The following is a 21,011-nucleotide window of genomic DNA, read 5'->3' as shown; positions in this document are numbered from 1 at the left end:
CTTAATGTTCTAGGCTTCTTTCCCCCCCCCTTTTTATTTATTTTTTTTGGCATTTCCACCTTTCTACAATTACAAGAAACTGTAGATTCATGTCTAAAACCCAAACCTTTCAAAATAAGAGCCACGTTGAGCTGTTTCCTCCCCAGAGGTATGGATGGGGGAGCCCTGGAGCTCATCCTGCATGCAGGCCAGTCCTGAGAGAAGACAACACGAGACCAAATGATGAAATGAAATGAAATGCAAAAGGCACACACACACACACACACACACACACTCTCGCACACACGCATGTTGTTCAGTCGGGGTGGGGCTTTTTCTTTTTTTGTCCAGCATGCCGTTGTCTGAGTCAGGATGGAGAGATGGGGACGGGGCATCCCACTCACCCTCTGCACGGCCGGAGACACTGCTGCGCTGCTGTCATGGCAACAGCAGCAGTCACCACCGCCAGCATGGGCCTATAATGCACGGGCCAGGAGGAGTCACACACACACACACACACACACACACACACACACACACACACACACACACACACACACACACACACACACACACACAGATCCTAATATGAAAATTAAATTCTTCTTTGTTAAAAATGCTATTTTTTTGTTTCTTTGTTTCCCTTCTGGGACAGATGTTGCAATATTGAGACCATACACCTAAGGTTGTCAAGAGAAACTTATTTTCCATTTACACACCATATATATATAAATATATGATATGTTTTATCACTAAAGCACAAAAATCCACCATATCTGAACACAGTAACTGTTGTGAAGATAATTCTTTTTGAATATGTTGTGTTTTAGAGGTTGTTTGCCTCGTGACTGTCACTAATCTAACTCACGTTTTGTTTTATCTATACATCTCTGGCCGTCTCTATGTGCAAGAAAGTGTTTCCTATTTGAAAGGAAATTGTGAAATCAATATGGTCTAGCATATTCTTCAGACAGCATCAAATGTTTTCTGCCCCCACCCCTCTCTCTCACCTTCCACGTCTCCAAATCGGACATTTTCCTCTCTGCGTCTGGTCCAACATATAATGCTGTGCTCGCAAACCGGCAGGCTTTTGCTGCGAATGAAGCACCGGTCACCGGTGTAAACGCGCAATGTGACTGTGTGTTATTTACGGGACGGAAAGAGCAGCCGGTGCACGCGGGATTCGCATTCAAACAGGTGTGAGGAACTGAAACAATCCCAGGTGGCGCATGTTGATCGGATGTGTCCCCATATAGAAGAAGCACATTGAGAGAGCATCTCTCTTTTTTTTTGAAGGGGTTGAGCAACCCGCATCCGAGAATAGTGTTGGCTGTTAGAAAGTAGGTCGATAGGAACTGAAAGCGACGTTTTTTTTCACGCTTTTGTCTGTGTTCTTTGTTGTTAAGCGAGGACTGTGGGTTTTTTTTTTCTTTCCACAGCCTCCCCTTTAGTAAAGAGCGTTTTACGCACAGGTGGGAGATACCCGCTCGGCGTACTGTAGGACAGCCCCCCTTCTCTGCTACTCAGCGGATGATGTGACGAAGTGACATTTTTCACCGCTGCGGTTCGGGACAGCACTGCTCCGCTGCAAACAGGTGTGCTCACCGTCCGGGTCACTTTCGCTTGGGGGGGAACCACTGAGAGGCAGCGTCCCGAAACCGGAACCAAAGCCTCCTTGACACGGGACAGCGGGGACCACAGGAGCCAGTCAAGTCTTTATTAGCCTGGGCTGTTTGAACGGGTTCAGAGAGAGAGAGAGAGCGAGAGAGAGAGGGAGAGAGAGAGCGAGAGAGAGAGAGAGAGAGAGCGAGAGAGCGATGGCAACGAAAAAGGCGTGCGTGGATGCGCCCAAAAGGAGCCGGAGTCCGGTCGTGTTGGAGGCGGAGATGTTCAGTGAATTTCAGGACTGGTGTCTCCGGACTTATGGAGACTCCGGCAAAACAAAGACCGTCACTCGGCGAAAATATAACAAAATCATGCAGACACTGTTGCAGAACGACGAGTCGGACGGCGTCTATATCGACAACAGCCACATCAACGCCAAATTCAAATTCTGGGTGAAGTCGAAAGGATTTCAGGTCGGGACCAACGTGCTGGGAGAGCACAACAAGAAAGGAGCTCCGGGGAAACCCGTTCTATATGTCCCGGTCAAGACAACGGTAAAGTGTGTGTGTATGTGTGTGTGTGTGTGTGTGTGTGTGTGTGTGTGTGCATGTGTTTGTGACAGAGTGCATGTACACGCGCACGAGATGTCCCGTTGCTGCCTATAAGTTCTCGTTATTTCTGGCTGCGCACACGCACCTGCCACATGAATAAAATGACAACTTAGAATCTTTTGTCGTCCCGACTCGCCCTCGCCTTTCCCCGATAAAGCTTCACTTTGTCCACATCCCAACCGGAGCAGCCATATACTCTCATCCCTTGCTGCCATAGCAACGCCGGTGCCTTCTGGCAATCGCAATTGTAAAAAAAGGTATCGGCTATCATGCATAGCCATCTGTCAGTGAGGTTGAAGTCCTGTCACCGGCACGCTCCCGGGCGCAAAAGAAAGCACGAAATAATTGTCTATTGACAACATTTTTTTTTGTCGTTCAGGTCTCGTGCAGCCCGATGTGGTCGATGCTGTGCGCGTGCGCGTGAATGCAACGGCATGTTCGCGGGTCGGGCAGCCCATGTCAGGGTGCTCCGGCGTGTCTTCCTTCGACGGACTGTATACGGGCCACTGACGCCAACTTAGATCACGTCTGATTCACCTTTCCGCTGCGCGCTCAGCGGGTTTGGTTCCTCAAAACGACACGCGAACCTCGCTGTCCCACCTGAACCGAGCCAACCGGACTGTGTCACGTGGGTCGGCGAGATTAATCTGGCTGAGCAAAGATAGGGTTAAAATACCCCCCCACCGAAATATCTGTTTTTCTCCCCATAAAAAGAAATGTGACTGTGTGGCAGACAGCCAGAGTCTCGGTGCTTGCACCCCACTTCTCATTGTCCTGGGCAGGATGCAGATCGGCTGGCAGGCACTCGTTGCTCTGGCAACACCTGTGTAGCCCAGGATAGTCTGCCTCTGCCGCATTTTCATATTGTACGTTGAGATATTAAGCCCGTTCAAGACCGTGTTTGCAAGAGAAACATTTATTATTAAACAATTTGACGGAGGTCGGCGTGCGTAATTGGTGACCACGTGAGGGGCTGTGGCGGAAACAAAAGGGGCTGCTCGGGACTGATAGCGACGTACGCCCACAGTTAGGGCTCACACTTCTCTTCTGCATGTCTCTGGGTGACGAGGGGGGGAGCTATGTAGTGGAACGGAAGTCCGGTCACCACAACGCACTATATGCATTGCTGACGTTCCTTTCTCCAAGATAAACATGTACACGGTGAACTGTCAGCAGTGCCCCGGTAGCTCTCTTTGTGCACGCGCACACGCGCACACCATGCCTCTGTGTGTTTTTTTGGGGCCTGCTGTGCCAGAAAGGAGACAACCACCATTTTAAATAAGGGTCTTCAGGGAATAATCCCAGCCAGCAGGGACAAGGTCTCTCTGGACCTCAAAGAGCATGAAAGCACATTTTCTGTTCACAAATGTTGGCACCGATTACTGACTGAATGCTTTGATTTTTTTTGTTGTTGGTTTGAATAGCGCTCATCCCTCCACAGGTGTTATACCTGTGTGAATGCACGATTTAGATTTAGGCCAACTGCCTTTACAAAACTCCTCTAATTTCCTTTCAATATTATGTTTCCCTCCGGGCGAACAGGGCAGGTGTGATCCGTCTCCGCAGGTGCAGATGGTGCCTGAAATGTGTTGTTGATTGGCTTTTGTCTGTGGCTCTTGTGATTCCTTATATGCATTCCTCTTGTTCAATAGATTAACCTATTCCAGCCAATATAATTGCCTCCAGGTGAGCCCGATGTCTCTGAGTGAAGCCCATCCAATATGAAGTTATTCTCCACCGGAGAGGCTGAGAAAGTCTTACTGAAGGAGACGTAGCTCTGTTTATTGGAGAGGAGTGCACACACTTCGTAGCTAATATCATAACGCGGGGAAAGCGTCCCCCTGACTCAGCTCCACTTGAGAAATTCAAACAACAAACAAACACATCAGCCAACACAAACGGCCTCAAATTATGAGTCAGAAGCAACAAATCAACCTATTTAGATGCATTTGACTGCATTAGAAAGCAGAGTTCTTTTCATTCACTGTTCGCAGGTTTTATAAATAGGCCGTCCTGGGCCAGTGGAAAAGTGACACACACAAGAGCAGACGTGCAATCACGCACACACACACACACACACATACACGCTCGCCTACACACACGCACACACACAATGGTCACTGCCTCCTCGTACGGCTGCAGGGCCGGGGGCGTGTCCCTGGTGCTCCAGCATTGGGAGCCCTGCTGCAGCTGCTCCCAGGGTGTGCCAAGTTTCTGTAAGGGGGCAGGCATGGGGCTGAATGACAGGAGGCTGGGTGGGGGTAGGGATGATGGTGGCTGATGTGCAGACAGAGAAGGTCTCTTCTACGTGTCAGTGAAGCACACAAGGCTGCTTCAGTGTGTGACGGGACAGAGAGGCCGGGGCACAGTACAGCGCACGCTCGCGGTGGATGCCTCCCTTTTCAAGCCGGACACAGAATTGTGTTCTTTCTGCGTTCTCTCTGTCTGCCTCTGTCCTCCCGGCTCAGTGCTCAGAGCATCCAGCAGCCCCTCAGTGTGTGGAGATGCAAGCTCGTTTAGCTCTCATTATGTCTTGATTAGAGGACGCTACAGAGGAGGAGGGTAATAGGACCGGGAACAGACACAGAGATGCACCACAGAATTGCACACTATCTAAGCGCGTATACTTTCTGGAGAACGGAGGGGAGTCAGAGTGCAGCCACTCTCAACAGAAACGCTTTAACGCCCCGTGCGTTTCCTTTTTTTACGGCTGACACGAGCATTGTACTGAACATTTTGAAGTACTGTGAGCTGTTGCTTTTTGTTGCCATGCCAACTGAAATCTGTAAATATCTTTGTTCGTCTCACAATTAGGCTTTGGTGGACATGCTCTCACACCCAGATGTGCACACACACACACACACACACACACACACACACACACACACACACACACACACACACACACACACACGTAACTGTTCAGAACACGTCACATGATTTTCACAAGTTGAAGTTGAATCGTGCATTCCCATTTATGCAGTCAACAGTTTGTGTAAAGCTTTATATTTTAACTCGTACGATTGGTCCATTCATTATCATCTGCCAGACCAAAAACCAATCAGTGTCCTAAAGATGAAGAAAATAATGTGGTAACAAGGGCTCTAAATAACAATTGATTATTGATCAATCTGATTATTTCCTCCATTTGGTCTATAAAATGAAAATAGTGAAAAATTGTTAAAGCTTAGTTTAATGCTTTCAAATATCTTGTCTGAGCAAAGAGTCCCAAAGCCCAAATGTATTCAAAACTATCACGAGACAAAAGATAAAGAGAAAAAAAATCACATTTTAAGAAGCCAGAAGCAGAAAAACAATCAAAATAGTTGAAGATTACTTTCTGTCAATCACTATATATCTATATATATATATTTGGGTTTTGATCAGATGGAACAGGGAACATGAAGATGCCACCTCGGCCTCTGGGAAGTTATAAAGGCCATTGTTTAAGTATATTCTGATATTTATTTAACAAAATGACTATAAATTGAGAAAATAATGGGTCTTAAAGTGACGGGACAGGATGAAATGAAACAGGAACGCCACAGAAAGAGGTTTTCTGAATAGGATTAAATAATGCTGTCAATTTACAAAATTCATCGTGGGACGTCCTCTCCTCGTGCAGAAATCACTTTTTCCTAATCTGTGTGATGGAAAATGGGCCCTAAATGTTTGTGTTTTGCCATCAGACTGGGAGAGGAGCATCGTCATTATTATCTGATTAATTAGTCCACATTTCCCCTGAGAGCTCCTCTTTTGCGGAAGAGGCCACAGAGTCAAAAGAATACTGGCCCATTATTCAACAGCATTTGCATTAATGCTATTTTTTTGTTGCACGGAGACTCTCCAATGCTTTTGTCCCGCTTTTTTTTGGGTTTGTTTCATCCTTCTCTGGTAGCGCTTATATGGGGCAACACATGCTCACCACCCCAAACAAGAATCACCTAGTTCTCGCCACAGATGGATCAAGCAGAATTTACCTGTGCATTGACTTTTGTACTTGAGGGTGGAGATGTGTCGGTTTGAGGCTGGAGGACAGTGGACTTCACCTCCACCTTATGTGACTGAGACTTACTGTAAATGGCCGATGGAAACCGTACTGCATGTATGTGGTAGTTTGTGTGAGCTCGTACAAAGAGGGGGTCGCTGATCGCATGCTCTGTGTTTCCTCCCTTCAGCACCCTCTCTGTTGCCATGGAGAGACCGTTCTTTGCTTTCCCATAGGAGGAGAAATTAACACCATTTTTAACTGGCCCGGGGGCCTCCCCCCCTGTGTGGGAGATAGTCTGAGTTCTGCTCAGCACACGCGCACACACACACGCACACACACACACACACACGCACACACACACATGCACACACACACACACACACACTGCCTTTAAGACGGCAATAATCTTCCTACCACACCGCTACTGTCATTTTTTTAATACCTTAGCAGGACCAACATTTAACGAACTGGGACAGTATGATAATAGCCTTAAAATGGACTCTGTGATGATGTATGGGCGAGTCATTTACATACCATTTTGAGTCAGCGACTGGAACGTCAACAGTGCCAGTCTGCCGGGGCTGCTGGGACTGTCTGTGTCTCCGGCTCGGTGGGATATTGGGGATGTCACACACTCTATCAAATCATGTTCATCACGGGAGCAGCCGGGAGAGGAAGACACACACACACACACACACACACACACACCACACACACACACACACACACACACACACACACACACACACACACACACGGATATGGAGGTCGGACATGAGGGGTAGAGCACCTAATGTGGATTTAATGACAGGGCTTCATGAATTGAGAGGAGGAGGGTGAAGCAAAAATACATAGGAGGGTTTTATAAAACATTTGGGGTACGCTTGAGGTAATAGTCTTTTTTATCTCAGGTTTTCTGTCATCTGAATCTTAAATCTATATTGCACTTTGAACACACACACACACACACACACACACACACACACACACACACACACACACACACACACACATAGAAGAAACAAGGATTGTTCCATTCGTGTGTCCATTAGCCAGTTGATAGATTTACAGAGGGGTCATGGGGCTTTAAAAGATGACCTGTTGTCACATTGCAGTGAGATAATCTGAGTCATGACACACACACACACACACACACACACACACATGCATGCACACAGAAAGTGCCTGAACACGCATCACTTCTGCTGCTGAAACTTAAGCTACTTATTTTGCAGCCAGCCTACAAAATAAAAACACCATCTTCAGGTTTTTGCCCGACTTGAAAAGTTAAAGCAAAATTTCTGCTTTTGAGATTTTTGTTGTTGTGGTTGCATCCGTTCAACCGCGGATTTAATTTCTTGTGTGGTGCATCTCTGCTATCTTTGCCGGCCTGTCTTTGTGACCCAGCTGCTTCCCGTGAACCTCCCCCCCCCTCCTCCTCCTCTTCCTCCATCACCTCCTCCTCCTGACCTGCCTGTGTGCAGGACTGCTCCTCTCTCCCCTCTCTGCTACAGTGTGTGTGTGTGTGTATGTGTGTGTGTGTGTGACTGCCAGCGGGGGTGGGGGCAGCAGACTCAACCCCTCCAGTCTCCTAGCAACAGAGCGGTTTGGTGCGGGACGGGGAGAGAGCGAGCAGGGGATGGGGGCTGGTTGTACAGTGGCTGGGGAGAGCAAAGTCCTACGGGATTAGAAAGACAGAGGGAAGGAGAGGAAGGAAGGCGAGGAGTTTTGGCGGTGTTGTTGGTGATTAGAGATGCTGACATGTCTCCTTTGCTCCTTTAAAAATGGCACGCTGCTGATGAGACCAAATATCTACAGCGCTGTTCAACAGCTGTTCTCCTCCGAGATGCTTCAGCTATACGAGCCCTGCTCGGTAGACGTGCTGAGCTGATGTGCCGCACTTAAACACACACCACGCTCACGAACACACACACACACTCGAATCACGTCGGGTTTCGAGGTGAATGTTTAACTCCCTGTTGACTCGTGTTTGGATACTAAAGAGCTTATCAGAAGCAGAAGAGCCCGAGAAGGCCTTTAGGTATAGCAGCAAGGAAAGAAAGGCTGCCTAGCATGCAAGTTCTTACTTGAGGGGGTAGTATGGCAAAAAAATAGAGCTGCAATGATAAGGCAATTAATATTGGATAACTATTTTGATAATCTATTAACAGCTTGAGTTGTTTTTCAAGCAAAAATGATAAACATTCCTTGCAATATGATGCATGTCTTTTGGTTGGATTTCAGGTGGAACACATCCCGTAGCAGAATATTCGGTGTGTGTGTGTGTGTGTGTGTTGGATATTTTGCTGGGTTTGAATTCAGTGGAGGATGCAGCAGCGGTGTGGGTACACTGCACACCCCACAGTTGTATGAGATTATCTAAATCCAGCGTGAATGGACCTGACACCATTGTCCCAAGCAGCAGCAGCAGCAGCAGCGGTGGCGGTGGCGGCGGCGGCGGCGGTGATGTCACCGGGGGAATGATGATGATACCTCCAAGTGCGATAGATTACAGCTGTGATGATGAGGTGGAGAGTTGCTATTATTTCATTTATTATCATTACATTTAGCCCATGCTGACAGCGGAGAGTGGCTCGAAAGAGAGAGGGAGAGAGAGAGAGAGGGAGAGAGGGCCGGATTAAAACAAACCCGCTCTGTGAGCTGGTTTTAGTTGCCATGGCAACGATCATTACCTCGCACTTGGGAGAGCAGGAGGAAGAGGAGGAGGAGGGGAAGAAAGAAAGAAAGAAAGAAAGAAAGAAAGATGGGACGGAGAGGTAGGGGATAAGGACATGGAGGCAGGACGTATTTGGGGGGAAAATGAGAAAAATAAATGTCAATCCCAGGAACTGTGTGGAAATGTCAAGGAGGGGAGGGGGACAAAAGTGTATCTCCTAGATGCCAGGGGGCCAACTTTTTGAACTCGGGACCCTCCTCTCACTCAAACAAGAAAAGATCACTCCCCACCCAGATCCCAATCTCCGTAAAATGTCAGAGCGTGTCTCATATCTGTAAAGGAAGAGGAGAACTCACGAGAAAAACTAATTAAATGCCCCAAACCATTTCTTTTTTTACATTTTACGCTTGCTGGGACGCTTTAAAAATACCAGCAGGTGCAGAAACACCAAGATAAGATCTGGTGGAAAATGCAAAGTGTTTTTGTCAGGCAAGAGGGGAAGTGAGAGTTGTACTTGACAAAAAAAAGACGGAGGCAGAAGGGAGAAGAAAACCCCCATGCGGATGGAGGCCGTTGTCCTGGCGATCCCACTTCTATGGCTTGTCACATGACCCTTTGCCCAGCACACCTGCCCGAGAGAAATCAGTGGCAGTTTCTATGGCGACAGGGTCAGCAGTACGGGAGGCAGGATGGCTGCCAGAGGTGGTGGTGGGAGGGACTGTTAGCCTTGTACGGTGTCGGTGGTGTTATTTTTAAACATTGCGGAGATGAGGTGATGGCTGGGCCGAGACTTCTCCACCCGAGAAAGACATTCAAAGATAAGATGGCCGGTGGACAAAACGAGGCTGGCTGTTTCCGTGCTGGCCAGGACACCTCGTGCAGTGTGTGTGACCGTCACAACCCGGCCCGTGACTCGTGCCTTAAAGATCCTGCACACGTCATGTGGACGCAGGACGCTCCGTTTCCAGCTGTAACACATGACGCACCCGTGGCAGGCCATTGCAACTAAACTCCACTCTGCGTCTGTGTTTCAGTGCTCAGATGGGAATTCGGCCCAAGACAACTCCTCCCTGAAGCGCGTCGCTGTGGTCGAGGACTTCTTTGACATCATCTATGCCATGCATGTGGAGATGGGCGCCGACCCCGGGAGAGCACCCAAACATGCCGGCCAAAAGAAGACCTACAAAGCGGTGGGTATGGGTAGGGTGCAGCTAACCCCTCATCCACAGAAAAAGGAAGGACTTAAAACATCCGTATGAACAATAAACAGGCTACAGCAACATGCTACATTTAGCCCACAGATGTAAGAGTCTACAGCCATGTCAGCAGCTCAGTGATTTAGGGGCAGTGGTGCTTTGAACTTAATAATAATGTCACAATGACAATCAACGTGTTGATAGGCGTGTTTACCATGTTTTTTGTTTAGGGAAGTAGCACGATAGCTAGCTAGTCAACTGGGAAAACAGTCATTTTTGATCAGGTCAAACTTTGACCTGAGGCTGGTGCTCGATGCTAAGTTAAGGAATTGCCAAAGGAATTACATTACATTCATAATATGAAAAATACCAAATTCATGTAATCATTTTACTAAAACCCCAACTTCAACCTCATACTGGCTATAGAAGAAAAGTCACCATATCACCAAAGTCAGTAGGACTCATCCTCAGGGGACCATGAACGCCTGTCCAATATTCCATGGAGATATCTCAGTCTGGTCCAAACCATACCTATATTGTCTGCTTATTGTTATATTTTGTAGATGATGTTTTTCTGAGACTTTTTCCCTTGTTTGAAAACTGTCCCACAGCTGGAGGTGGTTTAAAAAAAAAATCCCAGTATGATTATTTTATCTGAAAGAAGTGGGTCTGAAGTCTGCAAAACTTCCAGGCGCCTAAAGGCATGTTTAATTGAGACCTCAAAGATGTTTCCCCCCCCCACAGTGAAGGACAATAGGCTATATAATGTATAATGTCTAACATCAGGAGTTACCAAGTAACCACCTTCACCAGAAAAAAACAAAGTACTTATGGTGCCCAAGAGTTTTATGGTGTCACGTGTTTCGGGGAACAAAGACAGTCAGAATTTGAGGTTTGTGCTGCAAACTGAGGTGTGGTTTCAGGTCCGGTACCCTGACAGAACGAGGGGCTTTGTGTGCAGCTTTGGTGCAGTGTTGGGGAGGGGGGTTAAGCAGGACTCTGGTACCCCCCCCCCCCCCCCCCCCCCCACCCCTCGGGATGGGAAAAAAAATAATCATAGAGCCACTTCCCTCCTGCCCTGTAGAGAGGTCCTGTCACGTCTCATAGAGTGTACCCTTTTGAGGAGGCAGCATCACTGGGGCAGGGCATAATATGGAACTGTCACTGTGGCCTTCTGGGAGGTGCACGCTCCTCTGGGTGGCCTTTCCCTCTCAGCTGCCTCAAGGGGCCATGAGAGTAGGGGTGAGGAGGGGGGGGTGGTGGGTGGGCAAAGGGGATGGGGAGCTGTGGCAGTTGTGACGGTGGGCCGGTGGGGGTAGGCACCCCTGCTGCCTCTCCATGGTCACGTGAAGGTCGCATTTTTACAGGGAAACGCCAGAGGGGGGCGAGGGAAGAGAGGGTGGCATAGCAGTGGAGACAAACAGGGAAGGAAGGCCGAGCATGAGGAAGAGGCGTAGATACGAGTCGACTGCACCTGAGAGAGCAGGAGGAGAACGATGACGCCGCTTGTTTTGTGTTTGAGTGTCAAAGTCCTCCTCTCCACGCAGCTAGAATTAGGCCACCCGAGATCGCCAAGAGGGAGGATTCCTCCTCACGCCACATCCAGACGACGCACAATTACTGACCCCTCAAACTTTCACACAGGCACGGTACAAAATAAGAAAACAAAACAGAAACACCTGCACACACAGTTTGAGTTCACAGCATGAGCCATAACCGCTGCCAGTTTTGTTGCCGTTAACCCGGTCTCCTCTGCTCACTCTCCCCCGGCACAGATAGCAGAGACCTACGCCTTCCTGCCCAGAGAGGCGGTGACTCGGTTCCTAATGAGCTGTGGAGAGTGTCAGAAGAGGATGCACATCAACCCCAGCACCGCAGAGTTCAAAGGTACTGGCACACACCTGACCCGTGGAGGGCTCGCTAATTCCGGAGACATCATTAACTGATATGTTATTTCTGAAATCAACCTTTAAAGGTGTAACGCTCTCAGATCCCTTTGACACGCTGACATGGAAAACGGGTTAATTACTATGTTGCTCTGCATGCTGGGATGGGATTAGGAAGCAATCAATCTCCTGCTACAGCCAGACATTATGTCTGAAATAATATCTAATACAATATTTGGTATATCAAATAAAAGGTGAGTTTTCCATCGTCCTGTCAGACACTAAATATGAGCCAATGTGACCTTATAGGTATTTGTAGCTGGGAGACTTATTATATCAAACCTTCATCAATAAAACATATTGTGTGTGTATATCCATCACCGGCATGCTGTAACAAAGACTCAAGAGGACCTCACCTCTGGGGTTTTGTGTACAACCATTAAAATGAATACAGAGTCCCTCTAGTGGCCGGTGGGGAGACTGCAGACAGCTCTCAGCCACTTCCTTTGATTTCAGATGTTATACAGCAGAGGCTACTTCTTCCATATCAGCCCTTTGCATTATACTATTATAAGGCAGAGGTTTTCAAACGGTGAGGGGGAATTTTGATGGACAGGTGCATGTCCATAAAGAAACAACAGGAAGTTTGTTATCACCCTTCTCAGAGGTGCACATATTTAAACACATATTTTCGAATGAGAGAGCCAATAGAAGACTCAGGCAAAAAGGTTACTGAAAAAAGGTTCAAGGATGAAAATAAACTTACAGAGTCCAAAGCGCAGGCGACAAAAGGAAAGAGTCCAAAACGCCCAAAATCCACAAAAACACAAGAGCTACTAAACTGAAACCGACAAAGAAACAGGAAACACACACATTATAGATTATATACACACATGAAACTAATTGGGGAACGAGAAACAGCTGAACAGACATGAGGGAAGGCCGACCAATCACAGCAGGAGGCGGGGAGACTGGCACAGGTGAGACACATGAGGGCAGACAGGTAATCAACACAAGAGGACGAGTCAAGACACCATAAACGAGGGGAGGTCAGAACAAGGAACAGGAAGTAACAGAACAGGAAATCCACAAAACCAAACACAAGAGATAAGAACTACAAAATAAGAGGAAATCATATAAAACCCAATGTCATGACAAGAATCATCACGTTTAAAGGTTTTCTCCAGGTTTCAAAGGAATCCAGTAATAGTTGTGTGTAAATCAATGAGTATGGGGATCATTTTAATAATAATCTGAAAGAGTGATACATTTAGTGGAGTAAAAAAATACAATATTTCTCCCTGAATTGCCTCACAATTGTAAACTTATTGAATGTAACCTTCTTTGTTACTTTTTTGCTGATCAAAAGTTGAAAATGTTATTCCCACTCCTCCAAATTTAGATAAAACTCGGTTCATCTGGTTGTATCCACATTCATCACATGAAATCGTAATTGAATGTTCTTGTAATTTCTTCAGAAAATGACAGACCCACCTCGCTGGTCCCGGACCTCATCGATTACAACATGCCTCTTACTGCCACCTACCTGAAACAAATGAAGCTGCAGTGCATGACGGCCACAGAAAGGGTAAGTGCATCTTCTCTGCAAGTGGATGGTGAATGTTTGTGACACGTGGCCATAGACACAAGATGTCCTGGTGGATTCATTAGAACATCAAACACTGTTAACATCTCCTTTTCCCACCGTTATTGTATTTGTACTGACATGCATACCCTCTGGTTAATGGTTTGGGTCCCGTGGAGGCTGTGAGGAGAAATAGTGCAGGCAAACTTTTTAATTCAATACCAAACAATCAGAGCAGTCGTCCTGCAGGGAGGAGGAGCTCAGTGTGAAATGAGGATTAGTTAATCCACTGCGTGACGTCATGTGGAAGACCACTCCCATGTGCGGCTGTGACAGAAACACTCAGAAACCACTGTCACTAAAGTGCAGGGTAGCGCTGCTTGATGATGATAATGTAGAACCTCACTCTGGCATAATTAGGATTATCCGGAACAATGACCCAGGCCGTGATTCACGGGTGAGTACAAATTAACAAATGCTCAGAGTGTGTTGGTCACATCTGTGTGCAGACTGAGAATGAGCAGGGGGGGGGGCAATACTTTAATAATTAACCACCACAGAGGGTTGCTGCAACGGTTGTAGGAGACTTGTAGTGATTCGTTCCACGTCTGGTCCAGAGGACGGTCGCTTGAAGAAGCAGCAGGTTGGTTCTGTTGTGTTGCTTTGCAGAACTTTAGTGATGGTTACAGTGCAGCTACACGTGGCCTGTTTTCTATCAGTCTCACTGTTTTACACCTCACTGTGGCCGTCGAGCAACAGTGTTTAGTTGATCAACTAAAAGTTGTATCAACTTCTGCAGATATATTGCTTTCTACCTCATTAATGAGTGAGTAAATGTTAATTAGCTGTTGTAAAAACACTATGATGCGTAAATCAGATGACTGTTCAAAGCTTATCTATGTTTTTGTATCTGTCCCTATTCAAATAAACTTTAAATAATGGTAAGTTTATCTTAGAAGTAAAAGTACTTGAACTTAATTTGTTCCCAACTCTGCTTCATAATGAACCTCGTCTCAGGTTTAGGTTTAAATTCTCAGACTTTATGAATTATATACTTTCCCAAAGCATAGACATTAATGATGTTACATTCCAACTACTTAGAGACGGTGCAATTAAAGTCTCTCTCTCTCTCTCTCTCTCTCTCTCTCTCTCTCTCTCTCTCTCTCTCTCCCTCTCTCTCTCTCTCTCTCTCTCTCTAATGCTACATTGCTCACTTGGCACCTAATGGAGCTGTCACTGAGCATTTCGGTCCTCCTCAAACCCTTTACAGAGGGATGGATGCATATTCCCAAGAGTTGAGTGCTATTTGTGTGCTCGTGTGGCGGGAATGAGATGAATAGATGATATTTCCGCTCCATTCCCACCACACAGTTTGGTAGTTCTGCTCCCATTTCTGCCAGCTGAGGGAAGAGAAGTCGCCATTTATGTTAGCGGGACGTAAAGGGGGAAATGTGCTCATGGCTGTTAGCAGGTGAGATGAGCTCATGCTAATCCTTTACCCTCATGGTGTACTTATATTGGTGTTTCACTACAAGAAGCATCTTTAGGGTCTCAAAAACAAAATAGCAGCGCTCCAACTTAACAGGGAGCCCTGTGAATGTACTGGACATTAAAAGTGGTATTGATTGTGGTTTTTCTCCGATGTAGGGATGTTTGAATGCAAAGATCAGCTGAAGCTGTTATGTTATCCTCCCTCTGCTGTAGTTTAACAGTGAATTATGGTCTGTGGAAGCACAAGGAGGGAATGTCATGGTTAAAAACTCTGTGTGATTTGTGTAACATCTTGGATTTCGTCCCCCATCGCTAACATTTACATATCGAAGGGGAACCTTTGTGGCTTGTTTGGACGGCAGAAGCAATTAGGAAACCGAATGACTGCAGAGATAAACTTTGAAATAAACTACAGAAAGTCTCACGGTCTCTTCTGTCCTCCTCCCAGGATGACAGTTCGGTGAGCAGCGAGGACATGAACGGCGTGGAGCCCACATGGGTCCCAGCTGAACAGCCCCCAGTGCCTGAGCCCGGTCCCCCTAATGGAGAGAAAATCAGCGACCCAGCAGCCCCCATTAAAGAAGAGGACGGTAAGACATCCCTTACTGTAGACGTCTTGTACTGGTTGTTACTGACATGTTCGTTTTGTTTACATCTGGAACTTGAAGGTTGACTCATTACATTAAAAGGGTACAGATTGGTGTTACGCAGGAAACAGCTTGCCTTGTTATTAGTGGACTAATCCAAATAAATCCACCCTTACGGGGGGGTGGGGGGGGTGGGACACCACTGCAGCCCCAATCCATTGTGCACCCCTCTCTCTCTCTCTCTCCCTCTCAGGGTACAGGGCTTAGAGAAGTAGGACAAAGGCCGGTGTTAACCTTCACAGATTACGCACCACTTTAGAAAAGACAGAAAACAGGGCGAATCACTGAAATGGAGGAACCACTCTGTGAACACGGCGTGTGCAGACGTCCCAGTAAAATCCTTACAAAGAAACTGGGTTAGAAACCTGCACTTTGCACAAGCTGTGAAGGCTCCCTTCCCCCCCATCAGTCCCTCCTCATCCTCATCTGTTTCTCCCCGCGCTGTTAAAACTAAAAGACTCTTCCACCCCAACTTTTATTCCATTTGGCAGTTGACCCCAATATGCACTTCCTTAACGGTTTCAGAAAGCACAACAACAGGCAGGAAGTCCCACCCCCCCTGTAGTCACACACCGCTCCGTCGCCACCCAAGACCTATTATGTAGTAAACAAACCCACATTGATGCAAACATGACAAGCAGCTCATCCCTGCATCTTCTGTCCCTTCCCCTCCGCCAGATGACGACTCCTCGGAGAGCGGCAGTGCCAACGGGCTGCCGGCCCTGACCTCCCCGGAGGTGCTGGCCGCGGGTGGGAACCCCCCAGATGGCGGGGCCCCTTACGGGGAGGTCACAGAGAACGGACTGAGCGCTCCCCTGGACTTCAGCACAACCTCGCCCTCGTCCACCTCGGAGGATCAGCAGCCCGTCAATCTGAGCGACAGACTGCTGCCGGCGGGGAGCTCGCCGCCAAACTCTTACCCCACAGACCCCAACAGGAAGTACCCCATCAAGACAGAGTACACCAACAAGGTGAGGCGAGGAATTAAACATAATTATAACTTCAAACACACAGCACTTGATTGTTCTCATGCGGTGCCGACTAAATCAAATCAGTGTGTGTCTGTATATTATAGTTTTTCTTGGTGTGTTTCTGTGTTTAGTCCCCTCCTTACAGCTCAGGAAGCTATGACTCCGTGAAGACCGAACTGAGCATGAGCGCCGAGGACTTGACTTCTGCTCGGACACAGATAATTGACGACGACGACGACGATCACGACGACCACGATGACAGCGACAAGATCAATGACGCCGAGGGGATGGACCCGGAGAGACTCAAAGCCTTCAATGTAAGCGATAATCACATTCAAATGGAGAGAAAGCATGGTAGTCCCGTTGGATATCAGCCCGCCCCGTTGAATAACAAGTGTCATGATGCAGAGATATTGTACTTAGAAAAAAAAATCTCATATCCTAACTTAATATCGGCAAATACCCGACGCTCCCTGTTTATTCTGTGAAAAACCACTATCTGGGCATTTCTGCATCTAATGGAAGCAAAAACAGGAGAGTTGCAAAAAAAATGCAGCCATGTGTGAATAAGCAAACACTAGAAATATTGTCCTGAATATGAGCAATGATTCAATTTCCATCTCTCCTGTTTTCATCACCTCCCCCTCCCTCTTTATCCTCTCTTCTTCCACTCTACCTCTGATGCTCCCCCCTCCCCTGCCTTCCCTTTCCTCTCTTTTGTTTTACACTCCCACACCCCTCTCCCCCTCTCTCTCTCTCTCTCTTGCTACCCGGCACCCCCACTCCATTTTTTCTGCTCTACATCCCCTCTCTCCCCTCCCCCTCTCCCTCTCTCTCTCTCTCTGTCAGATGTTTGTGCGTCTGTTTGTGGATGAGAATCTGGACCGCATGGTGCCCATCTCCAAACAGCCCAAGGAGAAGATCCAGGCCATCATCGAGTCCTGTAGCCGCCAGTTCCCAGAATTCCAGGAGCGTTCCCGCAAGCGCATCCGCACCTACCTCAAATCCTGCCGCCGCATGAAAAAGGGCGGTTTGGAGGTACAGTGACTCAGTTTAAATATTGTCTGCATTAATCCCACATACACTCATGAATCCCAATAAGCGTTTCCTGTTTATAACGTGTCAAACATCTCGCCGACCCCCTCCCGGCAGATACGACCAACACCTCCTCACCTCACCTCTGCCATGGCCGAGAACATCCTCGCCGCCGCCTGCGAGAACGAAAACCGAAACGCTGCCAAGAGGATGCGGCTCGATGTCTACCCAGCGGTAAATGTCTTGACAGTTGGTGTTTGTGAATTTGCCCAGCAGGGTTTTTTTTTTTTTCCATGCTGAAAACAGTGTCATTGTCTCACAGGACGAACCTGCCTCCGTTGACACGACCAACTCGAGGGACCCGGCCTCCGCGGCCCCGTCAGGGTTCACCATCTCCAGCGCAGCTTTCGCCCAAGACCAGCTCTACACCAACGGAGGCCTCAACTACAACCTGCGGGGATACGGGACAGTCGGGAGCAACCAGCAGAACTCCGGTGCGTCACACGCCAACGGTGAGGCCCGGAGGGGAATTATTAATGCTGTGTGTTTAGAAGGAAGAGATATTCAACACATTAGTCCTGTAAATAAAGTGGGGGTTCATGCTAATTCATAGAAAACACAACATATTTTGAAATTCAAATCTCCTCCTTAGGGATTCCATTTTCCTTATGTATATATACTGTATATATAAATAATGCAAGATTCTCCCTTTCCTCAAGATATTGAGCTCCTCTTTGATGTTTATCTGCTCTGTTCTGGATATTTAGTCTCAGGTTGCCGGCCCTTTATGTCTCCTTTATGGAATGTTTATCACGGTCGTGTCTGCAGGTCCCACAGATCTGAGCATGAAGTCAGTCGGCCCAAACACCACCTCCTCCAGCGCCAACAGTCACGGTCAGGGGGGCGGCGGCGGCGGAGCTTCGGCTCAGCTCAGCCCCCCGGAGGTCACGGCGGTGAGGCAGCTCATCGCCGGATACCGGGAGTCCGCTGCCTTCCTGCTCCGCTCAGCGGACGAGCTGGAAAACCTGATCCTGCAGCAGAACTGAGTAGGAGCCGAGTCGTCTCCCCCGAAACCACATCCGTCGCGCTCAGTCTCACACATCTGGGGCATCCAAAAGACACAAACGTACACGAGTGACACCGCGGTGCACAGTGGGCCCTGTAGGTTTGGCACCTTTACTTATTCCCACACTTTTTATGTATTTGGACGGGGCTGGAACATATCACAGGCTGAAAATTTATTTATGCATTTGGTTCACTTTGACCTTAGTGCCCTGTTATCTGTAGCCATTCATCCCATTCAGTTTGCTTTTACCACTTCAACCTCCATTCGTCTCAGGAAGCGATGATCTATGTGAAAGAATGATCAGCATTGGTGCACGGGGGGAGGGGGAGGGAGGGGGGTAACAGAATTTTAAATTAGCTGTGACCATGATGCCACATTGGCTCGTTTATGCAGATGTTTGGACAAATTAATTATTGAAGAGCAGTGATTTGCCATTACCTTGTTTTAACTTAACATGCATGATCTGATTGGTCGTCTGAGTCAATTATCTCCAAATTCACTTCTGTCTCATGGAAAATTTAGAGCATTGCTTTCTGAAAGTCGCTGCTAAATCCTCCGTCCTGTTAACCTCGACATCTACCGAAAGAAGCTGACTTGAATAGACGTAAAAAAAGAAAATAAAGAAAAGAGAAATGTACAGAGAGTGAAATAGGCGAGAAAAAAAAACACAGTCTCTCCTGAAAACTTTACCTCGGTCCTGCTCTGGTGAGATTTCTTATTCTTAGGCACGTGGTTTACGAAGAGACAAAGACTCGTCACCCAACGTGAGTTATTTTACTATGAATATTTCTATCACGGGCAATTTCTCATTACTCAAAAAAAAAAGAAGGAAAAGAGGCTTTTTAAGAAGCCTGGGTATGCAAATTGAGGTCACAGACACCTGTCAGGGAAAACAAACAAACAGGAGATTGATATATTGTTTAGACTCTTAGTTTATAGCCAGTGCTACTGGAAAAGAGGAGAACGGTGCAATATTGAAGATAATCAGTAATGGTGTCCTTACTGAAATGACTCCCAGACTTGCTGAAGCGTTTTAAGGCAAAAAAAATAAAATAAAATAGATGGAGTACTTTACCACGATCTCCTCACTGTAACTGTCAAGTCGTAAAAAAAAAAAAAAAAAAAAATGATATCCCATGCAGCATTGTAGCCAATTTCAATGTTGTTGTTTGTTGTGAATACTGATCTCTATCGCTCACCTCATAACTGAGGCACTTTCATGTATTGGGATCAGTCATCCGTAGTGATAAAAGGAAAATGGGACCTGGCCGAAAAATGAGACTTAATGTTGCACGTCTTTTTCTTTCTTTTTTCTTTTTTTTACCTTTTAAAGTGATTTTTGGGGTCGTTTTGTGAAGGAATTGTCCTGTGAGTATTTTTTTTTTAAAGGTTAACAAGGAGCATATTGAGCTCACATGCATTGGTGTAACCCTCACATCCACGTGGCTTTACTGGATGTAGTTTGAGTGTGTGTGTGTGTAGGCTGTATCATCCCCTCTGACCTCAGCTGTGTCAAACTCTCTCTCTCTCTCTCTCTCTCTCTCTCTCTCTCTCTCTATCTCTCTCTCTCATCTCCATCATAGACGTAATGTCTGAAAACACACTGTCTGAAAAGAAGCAAGAGACAATCTTTGAAATATCTGTAATCGCATCACAGTTTACTCTCAGCTTTCTGCTATGGTGTGTATGTGTGTGCGTGTGTGTGTGTGTGTGTGTGTGTGTGTGTGTGTGTGTGTGTGTGTGTGGTCTGAGCACACAAGCAGAAATCTCAAAGCAGATCTAGAGCACAGTCTCACAACAGACACTTTTAATGGTGAGTCACTCGGCACAAAAGACAAGTCGCGGATGTGTTTTTATTCCCTTTTTTTCCCCTCTTTTCGGTGGCGTAAGTGTTAGCATTGCCAGTATGTTAGATTTCTGTTTGTGTATAAGTGGAGCGACCCAGTTCGTACGACATCAATCTGTGATGATTTTAATTCAGTCGGCTGAAACATTCCAAACAAGGACGATGACTCTTCAAGCGACCCGGACAAGCGGCTCGCACCTTATTGATTTGTCAAAGTTCAGAGAGATATATTTCTGTATTTATCACAAAATCTATCAGTTATTTATCATGATTCAGTCTATTTCTCACCACCATCAGACCGGTCTGGATTCACATAGTAAAAAGGTCCATTTCTTGATTTAACTCCCATGTCGTGATCGGGATCCATTACATTTACATTTAAATTCTTCTAACTATTGCAAGTTTGGAAGCACTTTATAGCTCAG

The 21,011-nt window shown here is 46.9% G+C and overlaps 1 protein-coding gene across 1 annotated transcript; it reads left to right on the top strand.

The window, feature by feature from the left end:
- Positions 1-1,273: 1,273 nt before the first annotated feature.
- nol4la (nucleolar protein 4-like a) lies at positions 1,274-19,049 on the top strand. Its single transcript, XM_084014990.1, has 11 exons — positions 1,274-2,138; positions 9,898-10,053; positions 11,835-11,946; positions 13,424-13,533; positions 15,470-15,611; positions 16,347-16,639; positions 16,771-16,956; positions 17,489-17,677; positions 17,792-17,908; positions 17,997-18,186; positions 18,503-19,049. Exons 1-11 carry the CDS (start codon positions 1,797-1,799, stop codon positions 18,718-18,720), a joined length of 2,055 nt encoding a protein of 684 aa, XP_083871116.1. The 5' UTR covers positions 1,274-1,796; the 3' UTR covers positions 18,721-19,049.
- The last annotated feature ends 1,962 nt before the right edge of the window (positions 19,050-21,011 follow it).

This window comes from Eutrigla gurnardus (assembly GCF_963514095.1).
Source record: "Eutrigla gurnardus genome assembly, chromosome: 8".
NCBI classification, from domain to species: Eukaryota; Metazoa; Chordata; class Actinopteri; order Perciformes; family Triglidae; genus Eutrigla; species Eutrigla gurnardus.
Note: the sequence above shows the minus strand (reverse complement) of the source record. Positions and strands in the feature narration are given on the sequence as shown.

What these genes read in the sequence shown, in the direction of transcription:
- nol4la (XM_084014990.1), top strand. Translation starts at nt 1,797, where the DNA reads ATGGCAACGAAAAAGGCGTGCGTGGATGCGCCCAAAAGGAGCCGGAGT. An exon ending in GCATGACGGCCACAGAAAGG is followed by an intron (nt 13,534 to 15,469) that starts GTAAGTGCATCT and finishes TCCTCCTCCCAG; the next exon opens with GATGACAGTTCGGTGAGCAG. An exon ending in AGAGACTCAAAGCCTTCAAT is followed by an intron (nt 16,957 to 17,488) that starts GTAAGCGATAAT and finishes TCTCTCTGTCAG; the next exon opens with ATGTTTGTGCGTCTGTTTGT.